The 26066-nt window shown below is 49.1% G+C and overlaps 1 protein-coding gene across 18 annotated transcripts in view; it reads left to right on the forward strand.

The window, feature by feature from the left end:
• The first annotated feature begins 291 nt into the window (after positions 1 to 291).
• The window catches only part of ANK1 (ankyrin 1), a 217477-nt gene continuing 191702 nt past the window's right edge, over positions 292 to 26066 (forward strand). For 7 of the 18 annotated variants that reach the window (XM_086703606.1, XM_086703608.1, XM_086703618.1 and 4 more), the window contains exon 1: positions 293 to 526. In XM_086703606.1, coding sequence (XP_086559732.1) covers positions 401 to 526 — 126 coding nt within the window. In that variant the 5' untranslated portion in view covers positions 293 to 400. Of the gene's footprint in view, positions 527 to 26066 lie in introns of all 18 variants that reach the window. The other 11 variants (XM_086703612.1, XM_086703625.1, XM_086703613.1 and 8 more) reach the window with 4 other exon arrangements.

Genomic DNA, 26066 nt, shown 5'->3' on the forward strand with positions numbered 1-26066 from the left:
CTCGCCGCAGTACAAGCCGCCTCCCCGCCCCCGCCCCCCGCGCCGCCGCCGCCGCCGCCGCAGGAGAGGGAGGGAGGGACGGAGGGAGGGAGAGAGGGAAGGAGGCGGCGGGGCCGAGCCCAGAGCCCGTCCCGGGCGCTGGTGAGCGAGCTCCGGCCGCGGCGGGAGGCGCCATCCGGGGGCCGCCGGGCAGCCGCGGCGCGCCTCGCCCTCTTATCGTCTCGCAGCTGCCTCCCCCGCCGACCCGGCCGCATCCTTCCCGCGGTGGGGAAAGAAGCTCCCCCCCCCCCCTTCCGCGGAGCAGAGACTCATTTTTTTTTCCTCCTCGGGAGGGTGTCGCCACCTGGATTGCCAAGTGTGAGGGGTCCGGGAGGCGGGGACCGGAGCACCGTGACCCGCCATGGCTCAAGCGGCTAAACAGCTGAAGAAAATCAAAGACATCGAGGCGCAGGCCCTCCAGGAGCAGAAGGAGAAGGAGGAATCCAACAGGAAGCGGAGGAACCGCTCCCGTGACCGAAAGAAGAAGGTAAGAGGGGGGCGGCGGCGACAGCCCAGCGGCAGAGGCGCCCTGGAGGTGGCCGCTGCGGGAAGGGGCTCGGCAGACCTAAGAACATGGTGGGGGCCCGGGGGCCCGGGCGCCGGCGGAGTTGATGCCGCTCGAGAGTGGAGGGCGCGGGGTGGGAGAGGAGGAGGGAAGAGGCTTCGGTGCGGCGGGGCAGAGGACAGGGCAAGAGGCTGGAAGGGCAGAGCGGGCGGCCAGGAGGCTGAGGGCGCGCAGAAGCCGGCCCTCCCGCCGGCCGCGGAGACCTTTCAGCACCTTGGACAGATGCCGGCAAGCTCGCCGCGCTCTGGGAGGAACTTTTCCGGCCTCCCGGCGGCGGGCGAGGGTGACTGGCTGCTCCGCTCCGTCTCGCCGCCTCTCCTGGTTTTGCAAGGAAGCTGGTGTAGGGAAATGCGGCTCTGGGCTCCGGAGGCTGCCCTGCCCGGCGCCTTCCCCGGTGATCCACACTCTGACAAGGAGAGCTTCGTTCCCAGATCTCTGAACGAGGGGGTACTCCAGTCCTTCCTCGACCCTTCTCTAGCCTAGGAAGCGCCTTTCCTAACCCTCTAGGTCCGGCGGCTGAAGGCATGTCCCCGGGGCATTTGGCAACATCTTGTGTTCCGGTCACTCAAGATGAGCGACTGATGGCCAGGAGGGGAAGTTCCTTTGGAAGCCAGACACGGGTGCTGTCCAGCTTGGCCCAAGGGCCTGGTCAGAGAACAGGTCTGCCTTTTGTGAAGGAGTGCCACACAAGATATCTCCATGACCCAGACCCCTTAGGTCAACTGTCCGTGCGTTGAGCACTTCCCTTCTGAGTCTAGGTTCTCCCTACCCCTGACTCAAAGCACCTTTAGAAACACCTTTGGTGAGAAACACCTCTTAGTCTGAAACACCTTTGATTGTGAAGGGAAGGTGCATTTAACTGGGCAGAGGGCTCTGGCCCCCCCTGAGAGGTGTTTTAGAGCCCCCCCATATAGGAGGCCCAGAGTACACGGATGCAGTTCTGGGAACTGGAAGTAGGGCTGAACTCCAGGGTCAGGAGAGCCATTTTAACCCGAAGGAGTTGATGTGGGGCACAGCCTACAAGCCTCCTCACCAGGGAATGGGGCCCCCAGGGTTCCGGGGGCAGAGGCATTGGTCTTGATTGAGAAGGAAACATATTTTTTTTCTTTCTGAAATTGTCTCACTCTGAGAAAGAAGTTTGGAGCCTTGGTTGACAGCAGAGTGTGGAGAACAGACTGCTTGTGGGTCACACTCCGCTTACCAGTTGGTCAGCAAGACGAACATGCAGCCTTTTCCTAGAGATGAGACACAGGGCCAGAGATGTTCTTGATTGTAACCAAAGTAACCATCCCACTCCAGGCGTCCCTGCACCCCTTCAAAAGCCAGCCCCTCTTCCCTCAAGGGATTTCCATCGTGTGTGTAAATAGTAGTTTCACAAAGGCACCACCCCTTTAGCAGGACCGAAAAAGAGGCCTTCCCCAAACCTATGGTGAATCAGAGTTTGGGTTGGTGCCACTTGGAGAATCTCAAGTCCTTCTGCTAGGGTCTGAAATACCAGAGCCCATCCTGTGAGTCAGGCAGGGGGAAGTCTGGTTATATCTGACAGTGTTCACCCACTTTCTTGGCATGAATGTAAACTTCTTGTTAGGAAAGCATGCTCTCTATTTCCACTCCTGCCTATCGCTTTAGGAGCCAAGCTGATCCTCTCCCAAACTGCTCACTCAGTGTTTTTATCTCACTTCTTCCTCTGGAGCTTCTTCCTTGATGCTCCTGATACCTTAACTATTTTTTTTTTTTTTTTGAGCAGTAGTCAAAAAAGAACTCTCCCTTCTTCTCTTCTTTGGTTCCTTTCCATCCTGCGAAGCTCCCATCAATATAAGTCTGAATCCCGACTGTATATAATATACTCTCATAAAAGTGGCAAGGTCAATATTCTTTTTACTTCTTTGGTCTTAATCTTCATATTCTTATAAACTTTATGTCCATTTTGAGTGCTAGACGAAAGCATATTTCCCTCCTCCTGAGTTGTGTTGTTTTTACTAGCTGGTTGTAGCATACTGCGTCAGTGAGCATTCAGAAATCTTCCATACAGATATTCATTATTGTATGCAGCACCTTGGATGCTAGGATTGATACAACAATAATAAGGAAATCTGAATTTAATGTGATCGTGATGACATATGCTCTGAGAGCTGGTCTTTTGGGTGAGGATATGGCATGGGGTGGGCTGTGGGGTGCTTCATTTGTATTTTGTAACGATTGTGAGTACTCTGAGCTATTGGTGTGGTCTTGAGAGCCATCTCAGAGAATAGAGTTAAAATTTCTAGCAAAATACAAAATCACAAGAAGGTGGAAGGCCCTCAAGGGAAAGGTGAGGGAGGCAGGGCGATGCAGAAAGAGAGATTTAGAGAAGACAGAGGAAGCTCCTGCAGGGGCTGGGAAGCAGATGGCCAGGGTTGAAGGTTCATATAAGGTGAAGTCCAACTTAGGCCCAATTTTTACAAATGAGGTGACACTTTAAGGGAGGGATTCTTAAAACCAAGCAGCTGAGGACTTTACAGTTGGTCACCACAGACTGGGGCTGCTGTGGAACCATCCTTATCATCAGCACCAAAAGAGAACTTCATAAATGCAAGTGAACATTTTATTCCCGTGAACTGGTAATTCCTATGAATATACAGCTGAGCCAGGGGCATTTGGAATTTACTAAAAGGAAAGGTGTTTGTCCAGTGGGTAACCTACTTAGCAGGGACTGACTGAGCAGCACCAAATCCCTCCCCATTTGTAGAAATAATTGTGGTTGTAACTTCAACAGTGGTTGCAGTTTTTACAGTTGATGATATTGTGTGGGAAGGCACTTGCTGAGGGGTGCTGTGCAACGGTGGATGGAGGCTGATGTTGTGACGCACTGACTGACACAGATAGAAACCACCTCGACACAGGGAATTGAGCTAAAACTCTGGAGCTCTAAAAATGCCTGCATTCTTCTGGGGCTTCATTCAGTTTTCTGTTTGTGTAGCACGCATCCTTGTCAGATGCTGGCTGTTGGAGCTGCAGCTTTAAAAAAAAAAAATCCAGAATTTATGACATTTACTGATAAGTCCCCCTGCTTCTGAAGGTTGGGATGGAAATAAATAAATCACAAAGCATGTGTAAAGTAGGCATTTGCATTAAGAATGAAAGGTTTCTAAGGCTGAGGATGCCTTGGGCACAAGAATGTGTGTGCTTTTTATGTTTACCCAGAGCTTGAGGTTAGGGGAGGAGGGCAGGGAGGTTGGAGAGAGAGTGAGGCTCAGGATGGGTGAGGAGGAAGAGGGTCAGAATGAAATAAAGGAAGAGAGGATGAAGGGGGCTGGGGAATGGATGCGAAGAGAGGGGGGTGGGCATCTCAGCCCCACCATAAGGGGTTACACTAATCCTGCTACCTGAATACCTGTGACTTTGCTGGGATAGTGTTTACTGAGCTCTCTCCTTGTCCCTGGTCTGTCCACCTACTTCATCCTCTGGTTTTGGTAAGGAAAAGATCACACCCTATTCCTAGCTGTGTGCCCAGTACCTGACGCACATGGTCACGCAGTAAATGTGTATGGGATGACTGATGGAACAAGCAGATTAATGCATTTGTCTCTGCTTGCCTTGGTGTTGTCTTGGTCATAGGTATGTGTTCAGGGGAACACTACATTCTTTGACGGTCTTTTGGGGGCATCTGAAGAAAGCCTGCTATTTCTTTCTTTTTTTTTCTAATCATTTGTAAAGCAATAGAGAGTCATAGGCAGGCGGTGGAACGATCTAATTTTTTGGTGCAGTGAATTCTACCACTGAGCATGGAGTTAGTTCCTTGCAGGGTCTCTGCTGCACTAAATGTCAAGTGGTTTTAGCCATTTGGAACAACAGTGGTTTGTACAGGGCCTCGAGAAGCCAAGAAGAAGGGGGCACAAAAAAACTAAGCAAGCAGAGGAGTGGAAAGTGGCCTTCACCGCTTCACTGTGCAGCAGGGCCTATCCATCCTTCCAGACTATGCAAGGCTCCCCGAAGAGTGCTTGGTCTCCCTAGCACAGCAGGGCAAGCCCTAGCTCCTGGACTGAAGAGGTGTCTTTGTTTGGTCCTGCTATGGGACTTGCAGGGGACACCTGGGGTGACCTGCATGAATCTGAAGTGGTGAGGAAGGTGGGGGAGGGGTGAGCAAGAGTGGGACGAAGGGAAGGAAGGTAAGCAGGAAGGTCTTGCCTCCTAATTGTCAGGGGCTTGAATGTAAATTTTTGTTGTTATCTGCAGGTGACTTTATACATTCAATCTGTGATAGAGCGGACAGGATCCAGAGAGACTGGTGTTCATCACATTATCTTGAAACCTAGGTTCTGTTGCCACACCATATAGCTAGTCTATGTTGCAGTATGAATTGATATTTATTTATAAAGTCTCTATTTGGCTTTTGAATAGCATAATGATGGTACATTGCACGTTAATTATTAAACGTGCTAGAATATTAGTTGTGAGGCTTGAAAATACACCCCAACTTTGATAACCCTGCTTTGGCAACTCTTCTTCTTTTAGTACCTCAGGACCCTCAAAAAAATGGAAGTAGCCTTGCCCTTCTAGAGCTCTGGGAGGTGCTGGCAGTGGCTGACGGTGTGGAAACTTTCCCAGCCTGCTCTATGTTCATCTCCAACCCAGCGCTTCCCTCCCTTTGCAAGGGCGATGGCGGCTGGAGCTGTTCCCTGTGTGGTCCTGTCACCCCTCAGCCATGTACTAGACTAGGAGAGCAGGATCTTGTGAGCACAGACACTACACCCTCAGTTATGTCCAGCATTATATGGTTTGCACATCTGTAAAAATTTTTTTTAATGTTTATTTATTAACATTAATGAGAGAGAGAGAGAGAGAGACAGAGTGTGAGCGAGGGAGGGGCAGAGAGAGAGGGAGACAGAATCAGAAGCAGGCTCCAGGTGCTGAGCTTTCAGCACAGAGCCTGATGTGGGGCTTGAACCCACGGACTGCAAGATCATGACCTGAGCCGAAGTCGGTTGCTTAAACGACTGAGCCACCCAGGTGCCCCTATGTTTTGCACGTCTTTTGCTCCTCACAGCCACTGCTCAAAGCAGGGGGGGCAGCAGACAAAATTCAGAGCCTGAACGCAAATGGCTTCCCTGTGAAGGGGACCATGAGTTGGCCCGTGCAACCGGTCTCTCCTCTTGTTCACCCTAGCAAACCGCTTGCTCACTACTTCTGCTTGTCTCCTCTCAGTATGGCTTTTTCTTAAACTCAGTCCAAGGTTTCTTCCCTTTCCTTCCAATAAAAATGAATAGGCGTTAGCAAATGGTCACTATGTGCCAGGCACTTTGCATGTATGTTAACTCATCTCCGTGCTTTGCCTCCATAATGCCTTTGTACAGGTGTGCCTCTCATGCATTTCTTCCTCCTTCAATGTCAAAGCCCATCACTGCATTCTTCAAGAAACCCTTCCTGAATGCCCCCTCCTCACCTCACCTCCATTAGTCTTTCTCTACCTTAAGTCGGCCTTTGTTCTGGGGTGTGTGTGTGTGTGTGTGTGTGTGTGTGCATGCGCGTGTGTATGGCATGCATTCTTGTTTTAGCCTTTCGACTAAACTGTAAGCTCCTTGAAGCCAAAGCCTGAGTCTTTGGACATAACCATCCAATAAATATTTATGGCTTGAATTGATTCAGAAGCTACATTGAACTGGTCCAGATATTGTTTCTTGGTCTTTCTATTTGATTTTGGAAGAGTTGGCCCTGTAGAATTGGAACAAAGTAAGTCTATTTTTTCCCTGAATTATTCTGACTAAAGCAAAGTCATCAATGTTTGGTTTTTGAAAAAGGCAAATAAGCTTTGCTTGGCTCCGTATCTCCATCTCTGTTCCCGAAAACAGCTCAAAAGCCTCCCTCTGACAGAGCGCTAGGCTAGGAGTCAGATGCCTGGATCACACTTTCAACTACACGTGCATGAATAAGCCTCTGAATTTCTCTGTGCCTCAGTTTGCTCATCTGTAAAATAGGGATGAGACTCATGTGAGTGAGCTTTGTGAACTTTAAAACTCCCGTAATATTTAAAGGGTTATAGTTAATAACGTAATGATTATTAATTAAATTATTCTTTCTAATGCATCCAATGCCACAGCTTGCCTGGCCTTCCTGTGGTGGTGTGAAAGTTGGTGTGTGCCTGGGAAGGCCAGCACATTATTATTTCAGTGCTGGTACGTGAGAAAAGGGTGCTTTAAATCATATCTTCATTTCATTTTCAGGAAAGGAATGAATTTCCTATTTTGACAAGATTTATTATTGCAGACTTAGTTATCTCCATGGGTCCAGTCTCAAATTTTGAGATGGGCTTTATTAAAGTCCCACATGGCAATGGTAGCTGTATATCAAAAGGGGAAACATAAAAGTGGTTCCTAAATTTTCTGGGAATACCATCACTGATAGGGCCATAGCCGATAAATCTGGGGTGTGGAATATCACAGATAATGGAACACATGGTGTTACCGGCAGGCCAGACTCCTCCGGAGGGACTCTGCATCTTAGGAGCAGAACACATCCACCAAGAAAGGAGAATTTGCATTATGGCCACTCAAAGCTAAAGCAAAGATGATTTAATGGCCAGCCAATTAAACACACACACACACACACACACACACACACACACACACACACACACACACAAACTTTTTTTTCATTTGCTTAAATGTGACCAGAGGCTTCCCTTCAAAGAACATTTCTCTGTGTCTTTGCTAAGGTGATAATACATTTTCTGTTTCAGTTCGTACATTTTTGTCCATTTCAGAGCATCATTGACACTGATACTGCAACGCAAACTGCTTTGTTTATCAAAGGAGGGGTCTGTATTCATTGAGAGCCTACACACCCTACAGGGGATATCTCACTGGAGCCTTGCAGAGCGGGGCTCAGACCCAGCCTGGCTTCAGAGCTTATTCACAGACCTCGGCACTACACCGCCTTTTTAGGTATTTGATGTACCCTCTGGATATTCAATTTGAGGCGGTGTGAGGCACTGAGAGGGGAGGCAGAGCTGATGATATTCCCCCTGCCTTCACAGGAAGGACTTGCAAATTAGTGGGAAAGCTGCCAGAGGAGGAAGTTAGCCCAGGCAGAATGGAGGCAGGTGATTTGGGCTTAGGACGGAAGTGCTGGCAGCCGGATTCCAGTTGGAACATGCGTGTCCGGAGGCCCCTCTGTAGGTCTCAGGAGCAGTGCATGTGATGCTAAGGAGTCTGCCCAGGCATTTGGATTAAGACAACAGGCCAAATAAAAGAGTGGATGAAAATCGAATCCTGGGGATTACCTGCTCTATTTCTGGCTCTTCTGCCTCACAAAATGGTTATTTCCCCTATATTTTCTATTTTGGAGATTTCTCTACCTATCATATAATCAGCATCTTCTCTGTATCATGGCCTAATAATGTGTAGCTACAGAGTGCCCATATTTATGCCATTATCATCTATTCTTTTCTTCCTATCTGGGACTTTTGCTAGTTATGTGGAGGAATCCCTGGACCTCTGGGGCCCTGGGCCTTCACATAAAGTGCTGGCCAGCAACTGGACTTGGTGTTAGGGGTGTGAGGCACAGTGGGGACAGGAGGTGAGCATGGCTTGGCTCTTGCCTGGAGTTCTCCCATCCACCCATCGCCAGGATGCCCATGGTTTCATTTGCTGCCCTGAAGAAGTCAAGTGGGTTAAGTAAGGCCCAGGGAGCAGAATGCAGTCAGGAAGAAGAGAGGCACAGGAGGTTAGAAGTCACCGAATGTCATTAAAGTAACACTGGGAGAGGTGAGGGTGGTGCAAGAGGAAGCAATACAGGAAAAAGAAAGACGCTCCTAAAATCAGTTCTGAGATTGAAAGGACAGCCCCCGAACACTCAAGGTGAGACCCACAGGAAAAGAGAGAAGAGATCGTGGGTCCAGTGGCCCCTCAACTTTGCTAGTATCAGAACCAGCTAGGGAGAGGCCTTCTTACACGCAGACCTGTCCCGTCTCCACATGCAGAGTCTGACACTGGATGTGGGCGGGGCCAGGCACTTGTGGCCAGTGAGCTCCCCTCAGACAATGCTCGATGCTCATGCTCAAGTGGAGCAGACCCAGAGAGCCTTCATTCTGGTAGAGCCATAGGCTTACCTCTCCACAGCACTGACCACATGCTCAAGTCAACCCTTTACTTGCCCAGTTCCTTTGGGGAATTAGATACAGAATAAAATAATAAGTCAGTTCAAATCCTCCACTCCTTGCTTCTTTCCTTCATCTCCTGGTTTGATCTTCCCTTAGTCTTGTCACAAACCATCATCTTGTTTCTGTAGCTCTCCTAGAACAAAGGGTCTCCGGTGTGCTTTTGGCAAGCTTCACCTGAGCGGGGGCTTGCAGGTGCCTGGTCCCACCCTACACCCACATCTGTCTCCAGTTCCCCATAAGAAGCAGGCAGGTAGAAGTTTGGCTTTAGCACTGTGTCCAGTCCGATGGGAGAAGTAAGCCTGGCTAGGGCCAGAGATGGCCTGGGGAAGAGGCCTGGGAGGCTTCCAGGGGTAGAGGCTGGGTCTTCAGTGGGGCAGGACATTCAGGTGAGACGATAGCAAGTGTGGAAGGTGAGCAAGAGAGTCTGGAGGGGGAGGTGGTCTGGGGACTGTGGGCCCAATAGCAGAAGCAGAGAAAGCAGCATGAGGGAGCCCTGGAAGAGGCTGCAGAGAAAACTGAGGCAGGGCCCCAGCATGTCCAAAGGGCAGAGGAGACCCTGAGGGGCTCCAGGCAGAAGTCTGAAAGGCTCCTGTGCCTTCACACAGAAACTCTGTGACATGCTGAGGTATAATTGAGCTGAAGGACAGGCTGGTTGGAGCTGGGGCAGCTCTTAGGGATGGAGAACATGTGGCAAGCGAGCTATTTGAGTGGTGGAGAAAGTTGGCCTTTGTGAGTAATAGAGTGGGTGCGAATACGTAGTCAAGGATGATCTGTAGTAGGTTTCCTTTGACATATGTTAACGTATTTGCATATGTGTGTGATTAAATGTCCACGAGACCTCATTTCTGACTTGATGTTGGGGTAGTCAGTTGGTGATGCCTTTCACTGAGCTAGGAAAGAGGAGGGGAACAGGTTAGGAGGAAAATGATGAGTCCTTTTGGGGACCTATCTTGCTTCCTGGAGCTCTCGGTTGATAGAAGGAGAGAGCTCACAGAAAAGGTTCTTAAATATCAGGGAGTCTGTCAGGCTGGTGGTGGAAAAGAGAGGTGTCAGTTCCAATCTGCGCTCTCCAGCAAGGCCCTGGAGTGCAGAACTTCTGAGTGATTTCTTTAACCAGGGCACATGCATGTGACAAAGCCTACTGGCCATGTGAAACTAAGAGATCTGACTGGTGGTTACTAATGGTGGGGGGTGGGGTAGGGGGGAAAAGCAAGTCCCAGAGGTTGGGGTGGGCTGTAGGGAAGCAGCACTAACGTACTTTTCTACAAAGGACTTGAGCACCATCACCTATATAACAAAATGCTAGGCATTCACTAAAAAATGATGCTTAAAAAGAATTTGTTTTTAAGAATATGTTTCTAATGAAGAAAGTGGGAATAGGTTTAAGATGTAATGTAATTAAAAATACAATGTAATGAAATTAAAAGAAAAGACAGAGAATGCCCTGCTTGTCAGAAAGGGTAGCCAGCCTTCTCTGCCCATGTGTCTGGAGGTGAAAGCTGGGATTTATAGATGACGTCACACTCCCAATGAAGAATTCCAAGGTGATGTGGACTAGAGCCAAGTAGGTAACAGAATGTACTGGCTCAAAATGGAGCTGGAGTGTGGTCCCAAAAGTCTGGGCAGTTGGGTCTTGGCATGTGAAGCCATCCATTGTAAACCAACTTGAAAATGTGTGTGTGTTGGGTCTAATCCTCCATTTTGCAGCCAGAGCGATCTTCCAAAAATGCAAATCAGATTTCGACACTCCTCCTTTAAGTCCTTCAGTGGCTTCCTAATTGCCCTTAGCATAAAGTCCAGGCTCATTACTCTGGGCTCCCTAGACTCCCTCCCCCCTCCATCTAGCCCATCACTGCTTTTTTCGTTTCATCTCTTTTTTTTCTACATGCTGCACTCTGCTGGACTCGGAGCTTCTTCTAGGACTTTGGATATGTGTGCTTTCTCTGCCTTTAGATCTTGCCGTCTGTTGAGTCTTTTTTCTTTAAGTAAGTTCTACACCCAATGTGGGGCTTGAACTCCTGACCCCAAGATCAAGAATCACATGCTCTGCCTACTGAGCCAGCCAGGTGCCCCTGTCTGCTGAGTGATTTGCCCCACACACTAATGCTAGCTCCTCTGTTAGAATTCAGTGTGAGAATTGCCTCCCTAGTCCTAGATGAGGTTAGGCTACCCTGCCGGGTAGTACTCCAGTATGCTCATGTGCAGGGTGACCAGAAGATGAAAAGGACTTCAGTGCATGTCAGGAAGTCATGTTTGATGGTGATATTGAAGCAGTGATGAAGACATGTGAGGTTTGGAATGAGATGGATTCTGAAGGTCGTGTGTTGGTGTTCTGGCTCAGACGTGGACTGGCTAGGTGACTTTGGGCAAGTTGCTCAGTTACACTCCCTGAGTCTCACTTTTGCCATGTATAAGGTGGAGAAAATAATACATACCACTAAACCATGCAGGGTTTATTGGGAGGATTGAATGAGTTAATATATATAAAGCACCCTGGGATATAGAAAGGACTCAATAATAAATGCCTGCTCCAAAGTCTGGTCCCACTTAGCAAAACTCTCACCTTGTGGGGCGCCTGGGTGGCGCAGTCGGTTAAGCGTCCGACTTCAGCCAGGTCACGATCTCGCGGTCCGTGAGTTCGAGCCCCGCGTCGGGCTCTGGGCTGATGGCTCAGAGCCTGGAGCCTGTTTCCAATTCTGTGTCTCCCTCTCTCTCTGCCCCTCCCCCGTTCATGCTCTGTCTCTCTCTGTCCCAAAAATAAATAAACGTTGAAAAAAAAAATTAAAAAAAAAAAAACAAAAAAAACCCTCTCACCTTGTATATAAATATGGTGAGTTCCTTTCCAGAGATGGCCGTCAAGATTACATCCCAGTGTTGGTAGTACTCATCTAGTATTGCTGCCGATTTCTTAAATGAATTAGGAAAGACTGTGGAGAAATGTGAAACTGATCTAAAAACTCCAATTAAAGTGAAGAAGAATCAGAAACAGCTCAAGTCAGAAAGGCTTCAAAGTCTGCAATGTCCGTAGAATTGTATTGAACTACATGTGCTAGATCCTCCTGTGGCACATATTTTTGGCAAATTCACTTGAATGCCATTTGAAAGAGCAGCTTGGGTCTCTGCCACTCTGGAAACCAGCACGCTGCCCTGTTGGTCTTCAGTGCAGTGGTGCTGGTGGGCAGGGCAGGCCCCTTGCTCAGCTACCCCTGCCTTGGGGTGCCATGGGTGGGGCCGGCCCATGACAGATTCAGTCCCTGAGTCTTCTCCGCTTCGGGACAGCTGGAAGGGACCCAGTCCTATCTACTGACATTGAACAGTGTCTTTGGTACCAAGATGCTATGGCAGGGCTCTTGGGCAGGTGTGTTTCACTATCCTCTTTAGGTAGAACAAATCAAAGTCAAAGTTTGTCTTCTAACATCATCTTCTTGCTTGTCACCTGTGCCTTAGCCTTTGACCTTGTTGTTCTTGAGCAGACCTGCATTTGAGGGACGTCCGGTCTACAAGCCACATGGATGAGTCTTAGCACTTTAACCCCACATCAGTATTGCCTCCGCACATGACAGAACTTAAAAAGGCAGTTGGAAAAAACATTATGATTCTGTACCAAGGTAAAGCTATACCATCATTAGATTCTTCAGGAAGAACTTTTAAGGATGTTACCCATGAATCCTCCTTTCTCTGCCCTGTCTGTATCTCCACTGCTCTTGAGCACGTATCATTCCTACAATAACCTCCTCTAGTCTTGCCTTTCTGGTCTGGTCTTGACCTTAGAGCAAGAGTCATGCTTTTACAAAGACCATTTGCTAGCCGACACTCCCCTTCATGAGGACCTTTCAGTTACTTCCTGTTGCCATTAGGGTAAAGTCAAACTCTCTCCCACAGCTCCTGAAGCCATTCTTGATCTGCCTGCCACTGGGTCTTATCCCTCATCGCCTCCCAAGCTGCGCTCCTGGGGCTGGTGGTGCCCCTGCACCTTCACACGCCCTTCCCTCTCTGGAGGTCAGCCTACTCCCTACTCTACCTCAAGGGTCAGCTTCTCTTCCTGCGGGCAGCTCTCCTGAATCTGGGTCAGAGTTGCTATGGAAGGCGTGCCAGCCCTGAAAGGAGGCTGCTGAGGTGGTGGCCAGGATGCCTTCCCATTCAGCCACGATGTGTGGGTCCAGGGAGTTTCCCAAGCCTTTTAAAACTATTGACACTTTCAACTAAATCCTAGGACAACATGGGATTATGAACCCAGGCAGGAAATGAAACTGAATCATCACTTTGCATTTCTCAATTAATGGAGCCTCTCCTTCCTTCCATACCAGGCCTCTGATTTGGGAGCATTAACTATGTGTGGCTGTGGATGGAAAGAAAAGACCCTGGAGTTAAGAGAGCTGAATTCTACTTCTTTCCACTTTCTTATGTAGCTTTAGATGCCTCTTTGGGTCTCAGTTTCCCTTCCTCTAAAATAAGGGAAATGGGGTGCCTGCCTGGGTGGCTCAGTCAGTTGGGCATCCGACTTTGGCTCAGGTCATGGTCTCACAGCTCAGCCTGTGAGTTCACGCCTGCATCAGGCTCTCTGCTGTCAGCACAGAGCTGGCTTTGGATTCTTTGTCCAACTCCACCCCCTCCCCCTACCCAACCCTCTCTGCCCTCCCCTGCTCATGCATGCTCTCTCTCTCTAAATAAACATAATACAATACAATACAATACAATACAATACAATACAATACAATAAGAGGATTGATATAGAGATCTTCTAAAACTCTTCAGGGGGTATCTGCGATTCAGAGATTATGTGAATTTATGAGACCACAAGGCAAAATGGTTCCTAGATGCCTGCTGGCCTACCCTGGCCTAAGGTGTCCTGGCAGAGAAATCTGGCTGGAGGAGGCTGTCTTGTGTTGTGGTCCAGCTCTAATGGATACCAGACTGCAGGGCGTAGGAATGTTAGCAGAAGTGTGAAAGACCACTCAGCATAGGGTTCTGGTTCTCCTGGTTGATACTTGTCCCTTCCAGTCTATTATTTCTGACACTATTGTGGGCAGGTCAAGGAGAGAAGGGTGTGCTGATAAAGTGTGAGAGCCACTTGGGCTGTTGGAAGGTCGCCATGCTCAAGGTTAGCAGATCTGGTCCTTTGGGTGTATGTTTTTGGAGAGCCTGTATAATCAGATTCCCCTGTGACTCTATAAACCTCACCCTGAGGCCAGTAAGGTAACTTCTTCTATGTTTGCAACAAAGAGTAACCTCTGAGAGGGCAGAGAGTACCTACTGCAGGTGAACAGAGAATTCAGGAGGCAGAGAGCCTTCTATTTTCAGTGCAAGGTGACTGGATCTGTCACACACCGAGTTGTTCTCAAGGTCATGCGCGAAGTGAGCCTCCTCCTCCCGTGGAGCTTGGAGGAGCCCAGGAGGCCCTGACTCCAATGGGGGAGGGGCTCTAGGAGCCTTGCTGCCTGTGTTTTCCTGGAAAGCAGACTCAGGCAAACCCATGGTCCGAAGAACAGGCAGTTCGCTGTTGGATACACCATGTGGTTTGCCAGACAATCATGGCTTTTTAGAGACTCCCTTTTAGAGATGAATTGCACATTTTTGGAAAATCCCAGCTTCATCACTGACTGAGTTTCCAAGGAGTCAGTATTATCAGGAGGGGTCAGTACTCCAGTTCAGCCCTAACTGAAGTCCTTTTTCGATTTCAGGTTGTGCCCCAGTGGCCCTGTCCTTCTCTGGAATGCAGGGCTCACGGGTTTTAACGGAAGCCCCCAGTACTGAAAACCTGTCACATATTCTTCAGTGTCTGCTCAGCAGGGGCTGGGGACAGGCAGGAGAGGACTGTCTCTGGAAGGTGATGTCCAGTCCAGGCTATTGTTGAGCTAGAACCTTCTGCAGAGGTCGCATCTTTTGGGAGATGAGCCCCTCAATATTCAGGCCTGTGAGAGCCCTGGGAGCAGGGGAGCCAGTGCCTCAGGGACAGCGGCCGTTAGTACTCAGAGCATCCAGCACATTATTTCACTTGTGGAGAAGCAGGTAGCAGTTCTCCCATTTCACATGGGAGCAAAGAGAGGCTAAGGAAGATTACGTGTGTCACACAGTGCTAGTAGGTGCTGAGGCTGGGGCTGAAAGTCCTGGTTTTCCCTAATAAGCAGGCGGTAGCAGATGTGGGGGCGTGTGGATCGAGTCATGTCATTTTCTGTTTTTTTCCGTCTATCCATTGCCTGCCCAGCTACCAGTAGGAAAACAGTGAGGTCCAGCCATCGGTGGCTGGTGTTCGTCTGCTGAAGGAGAGAAGGGAAGGCAAGGGACCCCTCTGACAGGCCGCTCCTTACTCTTGTTCCGAGTGGAAATGGCCCCACAAGTAAAGGCAGCACAACAAGAACATGCAGAGATTGGATGTGCACTTTGGCACTGTGGGCCGAGGGGCTGCATTATTCAAGACCCACTGGATGCCCCTGCTGGGAGGAAGCTGCAGGGAGCCACCTTTGGGAGCAAAAGCCTGAGCCCTCTCTGGGCCTGGTGGAAGGAGAGGTGCCCCGGATAGATTATTCCAAACTGGTCCTCGTCCCACTGGCCTACTTAGCGTGCTTTGGTGCCGCGTGCTGCTCTGGGTGTGTTCAGGGCCTGATGCGCCGGCAGCCACGGTCTGGTGGGAACACCTGGTTTGCTCTGTGCATCTCCGGCCTTCGAGACACATTCATCAAATTCAACCTGCTCATTCTACAGATGGGACTTGAGGCCTGGCTGTGTGGAGTTACCTCCTCAAGGTGCATGGCTGAGCAGGGCCTAAGCCTGAGCCTTCTGAGTACTATTTGGATGCACGGTCTCGTTGCTCTTGAGTTACCAAGTCTGCCTGTCTGTCTGTCTATCTAGGTATCTAGATACCTAGGTATCTATCTATCTATCTATCTATCTATCTATCTATCTATCTATCAGTGACTCCTCTACCTTAGTTACCTACTGTTTCACTGCTTCTTTCTTGAGGAAAGAGAGAATAAGTAAAGCTCCTTTGCAGGTACACTGAGCTCTTGATACTTGGCCTAAGCCTATCTTTTCAGCTTTATCTTTTCCCCTCCTTCTCCTCCTGTAAATAATGTGTGGGCCATTTCCTACATGCTGTCACGGCTCCCTCAGGCCTTGTTCATACTGGCGATGCTGAACACAAAGTCTGAGACTCCTTTCTGCCTGGCTACAAAATGAACTCCTATTGATCTTTCAAACCTAGAAGAAATGTCACCCCTTCCAGGAAGCCTTCTCTGATTTTACTGAGCAGAAATACCTCCTTTGTGTCCTGTTAGCACGCTAATCTCAGTGTAACAGCCACTGGTGGCTGAGGTTAACTAATTGTTTTGTTTGTTAAAATCAGTGGTGGGCAAAATTTTACTGTAAAAGACCAGAGAGTAAATATTTTTTGGTCTCTCTTGCATGTATTCGCCTCTGCCACTGTGGCACAGAAGCAGCCATAGCACGAACACACCAATGGACAAGCAATGGCTATATTCCAATAAAACTTGATTTATGGACACTGAAATTTGAATGTCATTTTATTTCCACGAGTCACAAAATACCATTCTTTCTCTCTCCCCCACCATTTAAAAATGTAAAAATCATTCTCAGCGTGTGGGGCTGTACACAAACTGGCAGCAGGCTGGACTGCCCGTTGGGTACAGCTTGCCCACCCCTGGGCTAAATGCTTGTTTTCCTTGTGAGACTGTGCACAGAGTTGTAGCTCGGTCATCTCTGCCTCCCCAGAACCTATTGGTTGAATGAATGAATCTGGTGACGTACAGGAAACACACAGGATAACCATCCTTAACTTCTCTGACAACTCCTTGAGGGAGGGAGGCCAGTCAGGCATTACCGCTCCTATTTTACAGGCAGGACCACTGAGACTGTGGGACCCAGTGCACTGGGAGAGTCCCAGGGCTTCTGCTAACCGCTCCCGCAGGGGCATCCCTGTGTCTTTGGTCCTGGTGGGGAGGGGCTGCCTTGACTGCTGAGCCCTGCCTGTTTGCCGAGGGAAGGAAGCCTGAGGAGCTGGGCCAGCAGGATGCTCAGCTGCTGGGTGCAACAGAAACCAACCTGGGAGCGCGTCTTTCGGCTGTGAAAATAGAAACAATCTGGTGCCTGCCTGGGTAAGAGGCCGGTGTCAGAATGCTCTGGTTTCCTTCCTGCATCTCTCTGGCATTGCGCTCCTGGATGAGAGGCAGCAGTGTCTGTTCTGGTGAGGGGGAATTGTTACGCATAGCTAAAATTAGATGTTTTGTTTGAATTATGTTAATTTGACTTAATTGCTGGGGAATGTCAATGTTCTTCAGAAAGCCAAGTGCTCTGCCGGTCTTGGTGAATACTCCTTATGTTCATGAAGTGTCTCACCATCCCCTGCGCCTCCACCTTTGGTAGCTCACGGCAGACCTGGGAGGGCAGCAGCCCCAGAGGACAGGATCCCCTGGACAAGGAGGCTGAGGCTCGGGGTGGTGAAGTTCCATTCCCCAGGTCACACCAGGTCACATGCAGGTCTGACTTCTAGGTGGCTTCCATTCTGCTAGTGCTATAGCTTAAAAACTTTGTACACCCCCTCCCCCGCCGTATTTTTGAGGCTGGCTTCTTCCTGCGCAGGTAAGTAGTGCACAGGCCTCAGCTCTTAGGAGGGCCCTATGCTTGCTTTAATGCCCTGCTGTGGCCATTTTGCAATTGTTCACTTTTTAACCTCACATTCACTTTGCAGTGGGCTCTGCAAATTCCGTAGCCAGTCCTGGCCATAAGTTTGTCTTCAAGGGCTAGCACTTGTATTTGTCTATCTAATTAACCTTGGGTGTGATTTCATCTGGGCCGTGGCAGCTGGGATATCCGGATGTGCTTTTATTTTTTTTTCTTTTTACGTTTATTTATTTTGAGAGAGAGAGAGAGGGCATGCGCACACATGTGTATGGGTGGAGGAGGCGCAGAGAGAGACAGAGAGAGGGAGAGAGAGAATCACAAGCAGGCGCCATGCTATCAGCTTGGAGCCCAACTCGGGGCTCAGTCTCATGAACTGTGAAATCATGACCTTAGCCCAAATCAAGAGTCAGATGCTTAGCGGACTGAGCCACCCAGATGACCCCAGAGGTGCTTCTTTTTATATAAATAACTCCCCCAAACCTGTCTGAAGGTGAGATTCTGTGTGGCCTCTGTGAAGAAGACCAGCAGGTCAGCCTCCAACCCCTCTTCCTTCCACCTTTGCCTCCGGGCTGTGGGGCAGGTGTGTGTACGTGTGCATGCTGGGGTTGGTTCTCACATCAGAGGTGAGGGTGAAGTGGCAAGAAGTGCCATTCTGTGGCCATTCTGTGGCTGGAACACCAGGCTAGATGGAGAATCAGTCTTTGGGTAGCATTTTCCCAGCAAGATTCAGAATTCAGAGCCACTCCTACGCCCTGGGTCTAGCGCAGGCTAAATCCTTTATTAGTTTTTGTCATTGCTGTGGATGGCATTCGGGATTATTTTATAGGTCTCATAATGGGTTTGAGGGGAGTGGGGGTCTGGTACCGCCATTGGACTCCACATCCAAAACACAGAATCCAAAACAGGCTCCAGGCTCTGAGCTGTCAGCACAGAGCCCGATGCGGGGCTCGAACCCACGAACCATGAGATCATGACCCGAGCCAAAGTCGGACGCTCAACCGACTGAACCACCCAGGCGCCCCGAGAAATGAGAAGTTTAAAAGCAGGAAGTTGTGACAGCAAACGGAAAGCCGAGTGGGATGAGAACAGAGCCAGAAAGCAAAATTCTGTTTTTCTTTCCTTTTTTCCCCCCAAAATATTTATGTATTTTCAGAGAGAGAGAGAGAGGACGTGAGCAGGGGAGAGGCAGAGAGAGAGGGAGACAGAAAATCCCAAGCAGGCTCTGTGCTGTCACAGAGCCCCACACAGGGCTTGAATTCACGAACCTGTGAGATCATGACCTGAGCTGAAACCAAGAGTTGGATGCTCAACCGACTGAACCACCCAGGTGCCCCAAAATTCTGGTTTTCTTTGCCGGGGCTAAAGAAAGGGGCAGCTGTGACAGAGGTACTCTAGGATTTTCTTGGTTATAGACCAGTCAGGGAGGGCTGAAGGCCTTGTTGTCACCTCCTTGTTAGCACACCCAGAGACAAAGAGAAAGGCAAAGGACTCCCCTTCTCCCCCGTACCTCATGACCCCTCTCCAGTACAGTCTGGGAGAGATGGGCACTCATCCACCTCCACAGAAGTCCTGGCGGGCCCGTGGCCCAGGTGTGCTGCAGAGGTGGGCAGCCGGACTTTGGGAAACTATTACTTTGCTAAACAATTCTTACCCTACCTTGTTGGCCTTTTCCTGGGCTCCGTGCCGCCTCTCAAATTAAATTTAGGAGAAACGAATTATGATGGCTGTGAGAAAAAACAAGACCTGAAACAGTGGCATTTCCAAGTTTCTGGTCGTTGATGAGGGCCAGTGGGCCTTTCTCTGAAAGCGGCCACGAGATGCTGTATTTCTGCAGGAGCTGCAGTTTAATGAAGGTGTTCCCTGACAGTTCAGGGTACAGTCCCCATGACTCGTCCACCGGAGCGTGCCCCTGCCCTACCATTTATGCAAGAGATGTCTAAAAATCTGGGCTGTTCAAGACTCCACTCCTCCCTGCTTTGTGTCAAAAGGGTTAGCTTTTAGTATGTACAAGTGTGTGCGTGTGCGTATGTGCGCGTGCGTGCGTGCGTGTGTGTGTGTGTGTGTGTAGGGGGAGGGTAATGATGTTGAATTTGGCTAGGTCTCCTTGGCTCCTGGATGTACACGTCCAGCCAAGGTCTCTGGCCATGTTCTTTCCACCACCCTTTGGCTCAGCATATGAGTCAGAGGTGTTGCTGCTGTGCTGGTGGCCTGTTTCCCCAAGAAAGACATGAGGTGCTTAAGGAAGAGGTGGCTGCCGTGTCCAGGGCCTCAGAGGTCCAGCACTGCTCAGCTTGCAGCAGGCAAGGCACAAGGCTCTACTCTACAGCTGCCTGATCTGGGAGGAGCCCCTCCCCACTCCTAGAACTATCATGAACCAACGATGTCTGCCAGTACAAAGATCTGAGCTATTTTATTTAATCTAGTCCCCTCTGGGTGCATCGTGATTCCAGCTCGGGTTTTGGAGTGAGGCTAGCTTGGATACAAATCCTGGCTCTACCGCTTGTAACCACGGGCCAGTTAACCTCTTTAAACCTCAGTTTCTTATCTGCAAAATGGGGATGAGACTAATAATGCCTGTCTTATTGGGTTACTGTGGAGATTAAGTGAGATCATGAATGTAACATGTCTGGTTCTTGGAAAATGCTGAGGGTATAACTCCTGGACTTGATATTATCATCCTAATTTTACAAATGGGAAAATGAGCCCCGAAGGGAGAAGTTATCCCAAAGAGAAAGTGGCATCGCCAGGATTTGATGGCTCAAATATGATTTAAAAAACTGTTCTTATGAGGAGGCGCCCAAAACATGGTCAGAAATAATGATATTAAATGAAACTTTGAGGCAACGGGGAAGAAAACTTAGTCATTTATTTCTTTTTAAATTTTATTTTTATTATTTTTTAAAATCTTTAAGTAGTCCAAGCTCTGTGTCCAATGTGGGGCTTGAACTCATGACCCTGAGATCAAGAGTCAACCCCAAGATCAAGAGTCCCATGCTCTACTGAGCCAGCCAGGTGCCCCTAGTCATTCTTTCTTTACAGACAAAATCAATCAACTCTTTTAAATAGAATAGTGAGGGGGGCGCCTGGGTGGCGCAGTCGGTTAAGCATCCGACTTCAGCCAGGTCACGATCTCGCGGTCCGTGAGTTCGAGCCCCGCGTCGGGCTCTGGGCTGATGGCTCAGAGCCTGGAGCCTGTTTCCGATTCTGTGTCTCCCTCTCTCTCTGCCCCTCGCCCGTTCATGCTCTGTCTCTCTCTGTCCCAAAAATAAATAAACGTTGGAAAAAAAAAAAAAATTAAAAAAAATAAATAAATAAATAAATAAATAGAATAGTGATTTTTTTTCCCCAAAAGGAAATGAAATACAATAGAGTAAGGAAGTCCTCAGGTAGAATGAACAGTCTCATAAAGCAAAGCCTTTTCCACATTGATGGCTTCAGGCTTCGACCCTGTGGAAGTGTGCACGCTTGGGGATCTTTCTTCCGGAGAAACAGATTGGTTTTGTGTTACCTGTGGTTCTGGCACAAAATCCCTGCCTTTGTCACCAGAGATGTGGGCCCTAAGAGTCCCCCATTATTGGGGGTAGATCATGGGGGAGGTGTGCCCTGAGACTTGGGGTCTTGGTGTTTCTAAGGTCAGGATAGTGGGGGGCCCTGCGGGAAGGGAGGGCCTCAGCTAGTCTCTTAAATACATTGCAGAGAAAGCCCTGGGGAAACCTCCTGTCTCTTAGAGGCTTTTATTAAGCCTTTCTGCAGGCATTTCACCTTTTTTTTTTTAAGCCTTGAACTCCCCATTGTCAGTGCAGTGCCCGATGCAGGGCTTGAACCCACAAACCGTGAGATCATGACCTGAGCTGAAATCAAGAGTCAGACGCTCAATTGACTGAGCCACCCAGGCACCCCTTAAACTCCCTTTCTAATCCAGGCTGAGGATTATGAAGCAAGTGCCCCCATCCTTCTTGGTACACATTCCAGTTGCACTGATCACGCATCCACAGCTGGATGCTCTCAGGTCTGTTGCTCTCTGGACCCTGGACCCTGGACCGTTGCTCTCACTGTCCCTTTTACCTGGAATGACTTCCAGAAATATGGCTTAGTTAGCAGGGAAATAGAATTCATCTGTTTGGAATTGGAGGTAGATTAGAATCCTGGCTTCAGATCACTCCCTGTGTGGCACGTTATTGAACTTCTTCGGACCTGAGTTTCTTTATGTCTGAAATGGGGGAATAGCAGCATTGGTGAAGTCGATGGGATACTGTCTGTGCACAGAGGAATTGGTCCAGTGCCTGGCACAGAACAGCGGTGGCAGCGTAGGCCGGGGCCTGGAGGGGCCGTGCGTGGGCTCAAAAAGGCCATGCTGCTCTTGACTCCTGTGTCTGGGCTCTGCTTGGAGGCACTGAACCCCCAGGGGGTCAGCTTCCCCCCACCCTCCCCGTGTTTAGCTTGAAGTCATCTTGCAGCCTCCTTTTGGGGGAAGGGTTTGTATGACTAAGACTACGAATCAGCTTGGGCAATGAATGCTGGGCTTGTCTGTTTCTGAAATATTAAAAACTCTTTCAAGTGAGTTAGACCAAAGTGATGATAGAAGCTTATAAATAATCAAGCCAGCCTGGGCTGCTGCAGCCCTGTCGTCTGGAACACAGAGCCCTCTCCTCCCAAGCCAGGATCCTTGGGAGGGGCTCCTGGGGTGCCCGTGCTGGCTTCTCAGGCCTCTGCCCTCTGCTCCACGGCAGGGGCCATGGCTTCATGGAAGGGGCCATGTGACTTCAGATTTCAAACATGCGTTTCTAGCAGGGCCCTTGGATGCATGGTGTGTTAGCTTGCGAGGACTGCCCAGAGCAGGGGACTTCAACAACAGAAATGGATTATCTTGCAGTTCTGGGGGCTGGAAGTCTGAGATCAGTGTGTCTCATGAGGGTTCCAAGGGATAATCCATTCCTATTCCAGTCCTCTTGGCTGGCTTCTGGTGGTTTTTTTTTTTTTTTTTTCTTCTCCTGCAACCTTTCATGTTCCCTGGTTTCCAGATGCTTCACCCCAATCTCTGCCTTTGTGTTTACATGGTATTTTCCCTGTGTGCGTCTCTGGGTCTCGAGTGTCCCTTTGTGTAAGGACACCAGTCATGTTGGGTTAGAGCCCACCCTAATGACCTCATTTTAACTTGATTACCTTTGTAAAGACCCTATTTCCAAATAAGGTCACATTCCATGGTACTGGGGGTTAGGACGCCAACATCTCTTTTTGTGGGGGACAAACAATTCAACCCAAAACCCATGAGTAGGATGTGCCGAACTTGTGTGCCTGGAGGTGAGAAGCCGTGGACAGTGTCACCTAGAAACCCTTGACCATCCTTAGAGTGGGGTTCTGGCTCTGGAATCTCTGGACTCTCAGAGCTGTTAGGCACCTCCTCTCATCCACCAAGGAGGAAACACTCTCTGAAAAGGGGGAGCCCCTGCGGCAGCCCACAAACCGTCTGAATCCCAGCCCATTGTGCTTGCCCTCACTCTCCGTGCCTCCCCTGGAAACTGGGGTGGGTTTCATGTACTTCCTGGACTAGAGGAAACTGGGGTGGGTCCATGTACTTCCTGGACTAGAGGAAAGGAAGGGAAGGGAAGGGGGAAGGAAACATTCAGTGTGTGCCAGATACTGTCACATCTTGTTTAATTTTTATGAGAACATCTATACTGGATATGACCATTCCCAGTTTTTTTCTTTTTTTTTTTTGTTGTGGTAAAATACACGTAACATCAAAATTACTATCTTCATGATTTTTTAAAGTTTATTTATTTATTTTGAGAGATGGAGAGAGAGAGAGAGAGAGAGAGAGAGAGAATCCCAAGCAGGGGCACCATCTGTGGGATCATGACCTGAGCTAAAATCAAGAGTCAGACCCTCAACCAACTGAGCCACCCAGGTACTCCTGTCTTCACAATTAAAAAATTGTTTTTGAATGTTTATTTATTTTTGAGACAGAGAGAGACAGAGCATGAGCAGGGTGAGGGGCAGAGAGAGAGGGAGACACAGAATCCGAAGCAGGCTCTAGGCTCCGAGCTGTCATCACAGAGCCTGACGCAGGGCTCGAACCCACAAACCACGAGATCATGACCTGAGCTGAAGTTGGCCACTTAACCAACTGAGCCACCCAGCCGCCCCATGTCTTCACAATTTTTAAGTGTACAGGTTAAGTACCTTCTTGTTATGAAGCCATCACCACCATCATCCACGGAACTCTTGACATCTTGCAAAGCTGAACTCTGTAGCCATTAAACGGTAATGCCCCATCCTCCTTCCAGCCCCTGACAAAAACCGTTCTTCTGTCTCTCTGTGGACTTGACTACTCCAGTTACCTCAGAAGTGGAATCCTACACTAAATTTGTCTTTTGTGTCTGACTTATTCCACTTAGTATAAGGTCTTCAAGGTTCATCCATGTTGGGGCATATGTCAGAATCTCCTTCTTTTCTAAGGCTGATTAGTAATCCATCGTATGTATCCGCCACATCTTGTTTATTCATTCTTCCGTTGAATACACGTGGGTTGCTTCCACATTTTGGCTGTTGCGAACATAATGTTGCTATATAATGGTGTACAAACACCTATTCAAGTCCTTGCTTTCAATTCCTTTATGTACACAGAGATGGAATTGCTGAATCATAGGGTAGTTCTATCCTTAAGTTTTAAAAATATTTATTTATTTATTTTTGAACGAGAAAGAGAGTGCACACAAGTGGGGGAGGGGTAGAGATAGTGGGAGACACAGAATCCAAGGCAGGCTTCAGGCTCCAAGCTGTGAGCACAGAGCCCAACGCGGGGCTCGAGCCCACAAACCATGAGATCAATGGCCTGAGCCGAAGCTGGAAGCTCAGCCAAGCACCTGGGCCACCCAGGTGCCCCTTAATTTTTTGAGGTAGTGCTATGCTGTTTTTCACAGTGGCTGCACCATTCCTGCCAGCAGTGCACAAGGGTTCCAAGTTTTCCACATCCTGGCCAATACTTGTTGTTTTCTGCTTTTTGGATAGAAGCCACCTGAAAGGGTGTGAGGTGGTATTTCATTGTACTTTCGATTTGCATTTCCCTAATAATTACTGATGTTGAACATCTTTTCATGTGCTTATTGGCCATATTTGGAGAAATGTCTATTCAAGTCCTTTGCTTATTTTTGAATTGGGTTCTTTGTTTTTTGTTTTTGAGTTTCCATCCTTATTTTAATGATAAGAAAATCAAGGCTCTGAGAAATCAGGTAACTGGTCAAAGATGGCACCACACGGGTAGTGGTAGAGCTGGAGTTAGGACCCCAGTCAGTCTACATAAAGTTCCCTCTCTTTCCGCTTCCCACTGTGTGCTGCCTTAGAAGTGACTGCTTGTATCCAATGATTGGTTGGAAAGGGGAAGAGGAGCAAGTCAAATCAATAAGGATTTGCTGAAGTAACTACTGTGGACCTAGTTGTGCTTACATTCCATGGGGAGGTCAAGAAAGCATATCCATAGCCATGTCCTTCAGTGGCTTCCAGTTTCACTGGGGAGAGCAGAGCCAGATGCGTAAGTGAACCCGAGAACAATACAAAAGTTATGTTAAGGTCCATAGTGGTCTGAGTGGGCAAGTAGTAGGCTCGATGGGGGTTCCTGGGGAGAGGGTGATGTCTGCAGGGGTCCCCCAAAGACTGGTGCCCTGTCTGGTGGGAGGGGTGGTGTGTGCTCTGGGAGGAGAGAGATGGCCGGGGGGCTGCAGAGAGATCCGCTTCTTGAGGACAGTGACTACATGGAACATGAGTTTGGAGGGCAATGAGAGAAAAGGATGGGAAAGGACAAATAATCATGATCACACAAGAGCTAGGAGGGCTAGGGAAGCAGCTTGTCCTTGATTCTGAAAGGGGCTTTTACCAAGCAGAGGCACTGACCCACTGCCCCCAGCTGTACCCATTTCCATGTGCTCACTGGGATGCGGAAACAGGTGCCCAGATCAGCTGATCGCCAACGCAAACAGAAGCTCTGTGGGTCTGAGCTTGGGCTGCCGCTGCTGGAGCCTGGGGATCCAGCTGGTGTGTGTGGCCAGCCCACCCCTGCCCGTCTCTTCCAGCTCACCTCAGGGTGGGCTCAGAATCTATTTATTTCGTTGTCTCTCTCTAGAACTGGTGTCTGCTCATCATCCCAAGAAATAGGCCTCTAAGCAGTGCTTTTGCTCAAGGCCACATGTTTCTTTGGCCCCCGGCAGCCTTGTTGAGGACCTTTCTTGTGCAGCTCTTTCCATGACCCATGGAGCTAGGGGTTAGCGAGAGGCCACTGATATTGTGGGGTCAAGAATCCTTGAGTAACAGCAGTGAAGGCACAGGGAACTCTTCAGGATGGGAATGACACTTGTGTCTCCTGGGCCCAGCATGGGGCAAGGCATGCAATTGGAACTCAGTACATGTGATTTGAATGAATAAAGCTGAGTCAGTGGTGGAGTAGTCTTGGGAAGGGACTGAGGGCACATTTCCATAAAGAGTGTGCCCATCAAAATCTATTTTGTTAGCAGACATTTTCTTCTTCCTCATCTTCATTCACATAATCTCAGTGTCATTTGGTAACCTGGTCTCACAGGGTTGGGGTGACTCTCCATGTCTGGCTGGATTTCTCAGCCTCCCCCTTTCACAAAGGGCACAAAGAGATGGCCCTCTCATGTGGCTGTGCTGTATTTCTTACAGTGTGGTCTTCGG

This window comes from Puma concolor, chromosome B1, assembly GCF_028749965.1.
Source record: "Puma concolor isolate L17-30 chromosome B1, mPumCon1.1.hap2, whole genome shotgun sequence".
Taxonomy (NCBI): domain Eukaryota; kingdom Metazoa; phylum Chordata; class Mammalia; order Carnivora; family Felidae; genus Puma; species Puma concolor.